Source organism: Etheostoma spectabile, chromosome 13, assembly GCF_008692095.1.
Source record: "Etheostoma spectabile isolate EspeVRDwgs_2016 chromosome 13, UIUC_Espe_1.0, whole genome shotgun sequence".
NCBI lineage: Eukaryota > Metazoa > Chordata > Actinopteri > Perciformes > Percidae > Etheostoma > Etheostoma spectabile.
This window is the reverse complement of record NC_045745.1, coordinates 12,943,894-12,953,673: the sequence shown is the minus strand read 5'-3', so window position 1 is coordinate 12,953,673 and position 9,780 is coordinate 12,943,894. Positions and strand designations below refer to the sequence as shown.

General features: G+C 39.4%; 1 protein-coding gene across 5 annotated transcripts in view; it reads right to left on the bottom strand.

Moving 5' to 3' along the window:
- myo7ab (myosin VIIAb) overlaps window positions 1-9,780 on the bottom strand; it is a 55,483-nt gene that overhangs the window by 23,634 nt on the left and 22,069 nt on the right. For all 5 annotated transcript variants that reach the window (XM_032534435.1, XM_032534436.1, XM_032534438.1 and 2 more), the window contains 9 exons: window positions 8,291-8,608; window positions 7,344-7,553; window positions 6,929-7,105; window positions 6,742-6,831; window positions 5,764-5,891; window positions 3,631-3,757; window positions 2,697-2,816; window positions 1,512-1,685; window positions 394-621 (listed from right to left, as the gene is read on the bottom strand). In XM_032534435.1, coding sequence (XP_032390326.1) covers window positions 394-621; window positions 1,512-1,685; window positions 2,697-2,816; window positions 3,631-3,757; window positions 5,764-5,891; window positions 6,742-6,831; window positions 6,929-7,105; window positions 7,344-7,553; window positions 8,291-8,608 — 1,572 coding nt within the window. The remainder of the gene's footprint in view (window positions 1-393; window positions 622-1,511; window positions 1,686-2,696; window positions 2,817-3,630; window positions 3,758-5,763; window positions 5,892-6,741; window positions 6,832-6,928; window positions 7,106-7,343; window positions 7,554-8,290; window positions 8,609-9,780) is intronic.

Below are 9,780 nucleotides of genomic sequence, written 5' to 3'. Positions count from 1 at the left end.
ACAACTACTATTTCTTGTCATAATTCTATTATCTTTTTGTGACTATTATTGCCACTGTTCATCACACCCCCAACCGGTACCGCCAGACACCACCTACCAGGAGCCTGGGAAGTATATAAATATCTGTGAAGTATATAAATAAAATATTATTGAAAATTGAATTGAATATAAACTCTTCATATGTTTTGTGTGCAAATAAATATGTAAAGGAAATAAAGCTGTAAAATAAGTGTAGTGAAGTAAAGTACACATACTTCAAATTTAGTATAGTACTTGTAAATGTAACTTTGTGTCATTCTACCACTGATGTGAACAGGATCTCCTCTTAAAATAAGTCAGTAAACTACCAATCAAGCACATCAACTGCATGTTAAACAAAACAAAGCTGCTGACCCTCTCACAGCGGTACTCTCCGAATTTCACCCCTCGGACGATCTGCTGGTAAATGAGGTTTGTGGCAACGTAGTCCTCCACGGGGTTGTGCCAGGGGTTGAAGATCTCCTTCCTGAAGAAGAGCCTCCAGGGGGCGTTCCTCTCCTGTGCACCCTGCTCCTTGGCATACTGCTCACACTGGGAGACAGCGTCCATGACGTGGTCGCTGCCGCTGCCCAGTGATGACACCTGACCCAAAACAGATTTGAAGGAACAGTGAAGTCAGCATTTTTCAGATTTGAAGATTTAACCTTCAGAGAGGTCAACATGGTGTCATATTACTGTACACAAGTGGCAAAAGAAGTATTCAGTAAGTAATAGTAAAACTACTAATATGCACTGCAAAAATACTTCACTACAAGTAAAAGTCCTGCATTCAAAACCTTACTTAAGTAAAAGCATTATCAGCAAGTTATAATCAAAATACTAGTACTCATAAAAGTAAAAGTACTCATTGTGCAGTTAAATGTTTTACTATTATAACTGATGTTTCTGAATTAACATTACTGCTGCATTAATGTGTATGTTACATTTTACTGTTGTAGATGTACTGTATTGTTTGGGTAGTTTAATCTACAGCAGTGCATAATTTTCTATAAGATTGTTATATTTGTCCAGTGAGAACCACATATCCATAGATATAGAACATATCTCTATAAAAGTCAACTTTTCATATTGTCAGTAAAACAGCCTTGTTTTCAGCTTTGTGACGAAGCATTGTCCAGCTGATCCAAGAGGCCTTTTAAGACTTTATTTATCTGAAGAAGTAGGATAATTATAACACATAAAGAACACTTCATCCTTCAGTTGATCACAAACATTCAACATCAACACATCTGGAGATACATGGTTTCCACTGGACAAGAAGGGGATGAAAAACTGTCATCTAAAAAAGTACAAATGTAGTGGAGTCAAAAGTACAATATTTGCCTCTTAGATGTAGTTGAGTCGAAGTATACAGTGTATATGAAAATACTCATGGAAAGTACAAGTACCTCAAAATTGTACTTAAGTTCCACCTCTGCATAAAAACGCAAAAACTATACTGGATATATACTGGTCTAATGTCTTAGTTTCACCTTGTCAAACAGGGCGATGTACAGGGAGAAGCCAAAGCGATCTTTCAGGTTGATCTTGTCCGCCAAAGCGTTGCAGAGCTCACTGGCGGTGGTGGCGGAGTCTGCCAGGAGAGTCTTGGTGGTGCCATCCATAAACGTCACGGGTAGCATGATGGGCTTCTTAGATTTGGTGGCCTGAGGGGTGAAAAAAGGTCATTGAAGCATTTAATTCAATTTCAATTCAATTCAATTTCATCTATAGCATCAAATCATAACAAAAGTTATCTCGAGACACTTTACAGATAGAGTAGGTGTATACCAAACTCTATCATTTACAAAGACCAAAACATTCTAGTAATTTCCCCCAAGAGCAAGCATTTAGTGGCGATTTAATAACCAAACGGTCATTTTTATGGCCTACAAATGTCATTCTTTTAAAAGAAAAGGTATGCGGCTGAGATAAAGAATATTTTGTTTTCTGTGAGAAACTTTGAGATATGGTTCTTTGTTTAATTTTTTTTAAATCACATTAACTGACTTAAGATATTAAAATGGTTAAGATGTGCTGATACTGCTACAGGTTTTTCCAGCTCACAAAGTTAAATTTAAAAAATGTTAATTAACTTGTATATTTTTTAGTTAAATTTTTAAAGACATTTTTTAATACCATATATAGTTAAATTCCACATCTGTTTCATGATCATACTTGCCAAGTTTGAAAGCATGATGAAAAACCAGACATTTATGTCTCTTGAAAACTGATTTAAATTATTATTAATTGACTGGAACATAATAGTCATGCATAGGTTTGGATACCTTTTAGTCCCATGGCCTGCTTAAAATCGTTCTATATTCTGATTTGAGTTGGAAGACTGAAAACATTTTGAAACATTTGAAATGAAAACTATCTCACTGACTTTGGTGCAGGGCTAACGATGTTCAATGTAAGACTTTTTTTATCACTACACAGAATTTAGTTTAATATCAGCTTCATGAAAAACAGTAGGGACAAGAGTCTTGAATTGTTAGTTTGTTATTGTTTTTATTAATTCCGAATAATCATTTCTGATATAATTGTTACACCTAATGTGACCCGGACCTGGATAAACAGGGTAATTTTTGAGGAAACTGAATTCAATGCTTTTTAAGGACTTTTCAGAACCTGAGCCGACAAATCAAACACAGATCAGCGGGCATGTTCAGTACCTGCAACTCCAACCAAGATGGCGGCTGGGTCCTTGTGCGGTTGACAAACGTCCTTCTCAACCGTTCCTCACAATATGGAGCATAACCAGGGGGGCCGTTGATTAAAAATGTCCGTAAAGACTGACAACAGAGGGAAAGAATATAACAACAGACAGAGAGTCAGAGAACACCTTCATTAAATCAATGAAGCTGAGTGAAATTAGTGCGTGAAGCATGGAAATACAAACAGATTCAATTGGAGATCCCCAGAAAGGCGTAAAGGTGGAAAAAAAAATTAGAGACCAATGCCAAAGATTTGTATTGTTGCATAACACAAAGAAGAACAGCCAATCCTCACAATAGCTAGGAAATGTTATTTTAAATGATTCATTTTCTGTCTATAATTTATGCGTTTATGATGGGGACAGAAAGTGGCTGTGCACAGTGCGCTGCTGAGTGTTTTCAGTAATCGATCTGTGCTGTCTATACACTCAATTGGATTTTAATAAATCCTTTGTGCTTATTTCTTTGGCCGAGATCAGTCTGGATTTCTTCTATTTTTACTGTGTAAGTTCTGTTTTTTATGTTCACAGCAAAAACTGCTTTTGATTATGGGATCAATGAAGATTAGACAATGGAAAGGGAATTGAAGTTATCACCAGAATTCTTTGGACTAAATTCTGCCTTAGTAAAACATTTTTTTATGTTTAGTTTTGAGTGAGATTGCTGACTTTTGAACATTGTTCCAGTCCGTTCAAGTTTAACACGCATATCCAGTCTACATTTCCTGAATATTGTCATCAAATACAAATGAATTTGGAAAATCCCACAAAAGACAATGTTGGGTCTAAATGAACTAATCAGGAAGCCATGGGTTAACTGCAGTATTTAAAAGTTGTAGCATCCCCATACAGTTGGTGGTATTCCGATGTGAAGTAAGTTAGAGTTATCTTACTTTGACAAACTTCTCGGAAGGGGCGAAGCACCCTACGCACAGAGACAGCAGGATCCATCCGCGGGCGTGGCTGCTCTTGGATGGATTTTGAGTGAGCTGTTTGCAGATCTGACAGTAGATCTCATCCCTGAGACAGAGAAACAACAGCTGAGCAAAACCAGATGCAAAACACAATGCTGTAATAAATTATTGATTCAGAGCATTATATTTCACTGGTTACACTGCAATGAAAATTTGAATACATATTCATGAGATGATATTCCTAAAATAATAATTCTACATTATTTTAGTCCCTCCATGTCTGACACCACCGTCACATTAAAATTACACCTTAAAGGAGTACTCAGCCAATTTAACATTGCACGTATATAACACTTTGGACTGAGGATGAAAAGTAAAAAAAAGAAAAAGAAAAAAAATTATCAAAATTGACCAGAGATATTGTCTGATTTATTCCCCGCATTCTTCCTCCCTGTAAATACCCAGCTACATTACCCACAATGCAACTCACATTCAGCTGAGTCAGAAATTTGGGTGTGTTATGTTAGTAGCAGCTAATATAGCATAGAGTCTCTAGCCTGCAGCAGAGATGAGAAGCGGGCTACAGAGCAGGCTTGGAGCTGCGGGCCCACATGGCTGGCCCACCCAATCAGAAATTCCCCCCCCCAAAAAATACTACTCTGTATAGTTAAACATGGATATTAGTACTGTATGTTGTGTATTTTATCTATAGCATGTAAAGACAGTAAAATTATAAGTAAGCCTGATAACTATTTAAAAAATTAAGTATGTTGGTGCGTTTTCATTGGTCAATGAAGCATCAATGTTGCAATATTGCAATATGGCGCAAACAACGGTAACAGAAAACTTGAAATTGTTGCATTCTGTCTCCATCTTCAAGAACAGTCTCAAGGAAAATGATTGTTGATCTACCTAGCACGCTATTGGCAGATTTAACACGACTATGACCCACGCCTAAAGTTTGTTGAAAATAGCAGCCTAGATAGTTTGTTGATATTTTGTCTTATTTAGCCTAGTCAAAAATATGAGATAGTTAGCCTAATCATAATTGGAAGTTGAACGAGCAGTATCTTCTATAATGAATTCCCTTTTTCGTCTTTAAGCCCTGTGAACAGTTTTTAATGTTTCATCAAGCTACTGCTTTGATTTCGGGACACCCTTGATTCAGGCCCACCTCAACTTAATCTAGGCCCACCCATCTGTCACGTTCTGCATCCGCCACTGCTACAGAGGTCTGGTAAGCTCGCTGTTTTCTAATTACACAACTCCATTTTTGTTATTTGTTTTTTTAAACTTGTAGTCTTCAGACCTAACCGACGCTGACTCATGTGACATTGTTTGAGGACATCAGACTTCACACAGCTTCCTCTGAAGCCACAAAAGGCTTTAAAGAACACTTGAAAACACACTGATGTGTTAAATTGGTGAAAAAAACACAAACTGTTCCATGACAAGTTTAGAAAACTTTTTGGGAAAAATGTTTTAGCACAGTGCTGAAACTGAGGGCCATGTTACAAGGATCTTTGGGGGGAATTGAATGAATCCTAGTGTTTACTTTGACCACTTAACAATTCCTCTGGCTCTACAAAATCTTTACTTAAAAATCTAAAGAGCAAATTACTATGATATTTACTTCGCACATTCATGCTCCACAGTATGAACCCTTCTCATTTTGTATACTCTTTTATTGCCTTCATTAATGGGAGCAAAGGGCTGCAAGTTGGAACTCTACCTGCAGCAGCTGTGACAGGGACTGAGCCTCTGTACGTGGGGCACATGTTCAACCAGGGGAGCTAACCAGGCGCCCCCTGTGAGAACTTTCTTCTTGTGCCACCCTTAAGTCGAAATGTCAACTTTTTAAATAAAGTTGATAGAAGTGAGATTTATTCAACTAATTATTGTACCCAAGGATAAAACCTTTTGGTTTTAATCCCCATTACCTTTCCTTTAGCACCATCCTCTGGACAAACTCTACACAGTCTATACTGCAGGGTGTAACAAACACTGCTGCCTCAAGTCACACTGAAAGCACACATGATCCCGCGCACTTAGATTTGGTGATGACACTAAAAGGACGTTAAGATGCTAAAAATACAGTTGCCTGCAGGTCACCTGAGGGCGGGCCGCAAGATGCCGTTGCCGATGATGAAGTGAAGTTTCTCTAGGTTGGAGGTGGGTCGCTCCTCCAGCATGCTGTTCCCCTGGAGGCCGTAGTCCACCTCTGTCAACCGCCTGGTCACCTGCCACCGACATTCAAAGGCAAAAAAAAACTTTGACAAACAAACTAACTGGACTTCTACACTCCGAAAGTACTTTGTAATCACCCTGTCAAAGTGGTGTTTTACCATGAAATGTGATGCTCTATTGCCCCTCACAAAAATAGACCACATGAGAACAAACAAGGAACCTTAATTATCAAAATATTTGGTATTTTTAACCTACTCCATAAGTAGTGACATTAGTATGTTGGTGAGCTCTAAGTGCCCACTAAATGCTAAAAATGTCAAAGTATAAACAACAAACTCCGGTGATAACTTAAAGGTCCCATGGCATGAAACTTTCACTTTATGAAGTTTTTTAACATTAGTATGCGTTTCCCCAGCCTGCCTATGGTCCCCCAGTGGCTAGAAATGGCGATAGGTATAAACCGAGCCATGGACATCCTGCTGTGCCTTTGAGAAAATGAAAGCTCAGATGAGCTGATCTGGAATCTCACTCCTTATGACCTCATAAGTAGCACGGTTAACTCCCCTTTCTCTGCTTTGCCCACCCAGAGAATTTGGCCCACCCATGAGAAAGAGAGAGACATCATGACTTTCAAATGAGCCAAGTGGCAGTTGGTCAAGGCCACACCCCCAGCCTCCACCTTGCACCTCTCTCCTCCTCAAAAGCTACAGACTCAGAAATGGCACATCCTAAGGAAAGTTCATTGTGGGACTTGCTCTAGTGGCTGTAATTCTGCACCAAGGCTGAATTTCGGGATAGAGACTTCAGATACAGTATTAGGGGACCACTAAGGTCTATATAGAAGCATCCAAAAAACACCATGTCGTGGGACCTTCAAAAAGAAGTTGTTGGTTTGAGTCTCACCTCCTCAGCGATTTTAGATTTTCTCTTCAGGGTGAGCGACACAAGTTTATGTCTGACACAGTTCCTCTTCTGGCTGTCTATGGAGCTGTTCTGTAGACACACACATGGAGTGACAACGCCATTTTGTAAGTTTACCTGACCATCAGTAATGCTAACAAAACAATTTGTCACCTCAGCATAATCTCACCTCTTCTTCCACCTGCATTTCCTGCAACTCCCTCTTGTAGGTCCTCTTGCCGAGTGTTTCATAGATCTTCGTCATGACGGGAATCTTTTCGCTACCGTCATTAATGACCAATTGGCATTTTGGCTCCGGTAAATCTCCCATGAACCTCAATATGGTGATCCACACTGCTAATGCAGCCTGGAGGACAGAACGGGATATATAAATCAGCAGTAAGGTGAGTGAGTCACTTTGTAACATGTCAGTTATAATTTGTTTTCTTCTTAGCATGCACACTAAAGGTGCTTTGCTAATTGTTTTAATAGGAATGAATCATTTTTTAAGCATGAGCATTATTAACAAAGCATTCATAAACAAATGACAACGCCTGAGAGGACTGGAAGCCTAGGTGAAAATAAAGGAGGTTTTATGGTCTCACCAGCTGGTCTCCTTCGTCCTCGTGAAAAAGCAGAGGTTGTTTCAGTGGACGTCTGATATACGAGTGAGTGGAAACACCCTGGAAGTATGTGGCTGCAAATTTGGAGAACTTGTACTCGGACAAATCCTCATCTTCCTCATCAGGTAACGGCATAGCTTCATTCAGCAGCTCTTCTTCAGCTTCCTCACCATGAGGAATGTTCTCCAAGTCCTCAGTGGAAGGAAAACACACACATGGATAGAAGAAAAATGTCAATATGTGTAACACATTTTATTTTTCATGGAACTATTTGTTCACACTGGGCTTCTTTTGCACATTACCTGTGATTACCAGGTTATAGTGCACTAAAGTTTTAAGGTATACCTGCATGTTACATATGACACTGATAATGCACATTTTGTACATATTGTTTGTAGTTACGTATACAGTAATGCAAAAAAAATCTGGTATCTGGTATGACCACCGTTTGCCTCACACAGAGGCTGGTGTGGTTCCAAGTGGTCTGCGGTTGTGAGGCTGGTTGGATGTACTGCCAGGTTCTCTGAAATGCCTTTGGAGACGGCTTATGGTAGAGAAATGAACATTCAATTCAAGGGCATGAGCTCTGGTGGACATTCCTGCAGTCAGCATGCCATTTGCACGCTCCCTTGCGACATCTGTGGCATTGTGTTGTGTGATAAAACTGCACATTTTAGAGTGGCCTTTTATTGTGGCCAGCCTAAGGCACACCTGTGCAATAATCATGCTGTCTAATCAGCATTTTGATATGCTACACCTGTGAGGTGGATGGATTATCTCAGAAAATGAGAAGTGCTCATTAACACAGATTTAGACAGGTTCAGACAGTCTTAGATCTTTGAGTTCGGCTCATGAAAAATGTAGGCAAAAACAAGAGTGTTGCATTTATAATTTAGTTCAGTGTATATACAAAAACCATAAAAACTTACTTCGAAACCAGTTGGTGCCTGTCCGTCCTGGTTGGGCAGCGGCCCGGTGTTCCCTAGGAAGCCAAACATGCGGTCGACCATGTCTGAGTGATCCACGGGCTGCTCCTTCTCCCTCTCCATCTGCTCCAGCAGCTCCTTCTTCCTCCTGGACTCCTCCTTTTCCTCCCTGTCCCTCTCCTCTTGCTGCTGGGCCAGTAGGACGAGCCTCTCCTGGTGTTTTCTCTCCGCCTCTGCCTTGGCCCGCCGAGTCGTCATCTGGTTTCGCAGCTGCTCCTCCTCGGCCAGGCGCTGCCGCTCAGCTGCCTGGCGATGCTGCAGCTGTGAGGGAGGAAAGAAGAGGGGAAACGGGTTCACATAGGCAGGTAGGTTGGTTATATGGATAAGCATTTTGTTCTGTTAGCTTACAACTACTTACTGATCTAAAACTAGAGCAGACAAACTGAAGGGAAACATTACAGATGTAAACAGATGACTGACTAGACAACGATGAGCAAAGAATATAATCTATTCTTAAAAGCTGAAAGCAATGGACAGCAGTTTTATCTCTATTCAGTATTTGGCTAACGTAGGTTACTTAAAGGGGCTTCTAGCCACTTAACTTCTTTCTTGTCGGGTCACTGGAACTGCAGACTTGCTCAGGAATATTTTTTGATAGTTCTCTGAAAGCTATTTATTACAACGGTTTATTAGGGCCATTATAGGTCAGAAAACAATTACTGAGTTGGGGCTCACAGCTAATTTTCCATGAAAAAACTCATAATTTCCAAGATTAAAGTAATAAATTCACAAGAATTTTGAAATTCTCTGAGATTAAAGTCACAAATTTACGAGAAAAAGACTCAGAAGAATAGTGTTTTGTTAAGGAACCACATCACTTCACTTTGCAAAGTTGGATCAACCTCATCACACCACAGACACCGCCACTTGCCTTGTGTTATGCCTACAGTCGACGACCGAATTAAATTATACTTTGCAAACTGATTTAGCAATTAGAAATACTTGTGAATTTGGCCCATAATCAGCATATCGTTATAAGCATCATGCCTATTCAAAAGAAAACAACATACTGATTTGGATGAGGTGATAGCTTTTGTGGTACAGCAGGACACAATACGACAGATTAATTGATCCTGAAGGCGTGAAGCTTCGAAAAGCGCAGCAACTTTTTTTGAACCCATAATGGCCCTCATACACCGTCATAATTTATATTTTATCAAGCTGATAACAAACTGAAATTAAACAAACATTTACAAAACAAATAATTTATTTAACATTGTCTTTCAGAACAGCAAAAGAAAAAGAAATGGGCAACAATGGCAGATAAAGTGAAATTTTCTTTACTAAAAACATGTTTAAAAAAACTCACAAATATTTTCATATAACACTGACAGACAACATGCAACCAGGTTTGAACAAACCAATTTAAGCAAAAAGAATGTTTAAAAGAAGGTTTTACGTGATATTTAGGCCAGGATCATCATCATGATCAT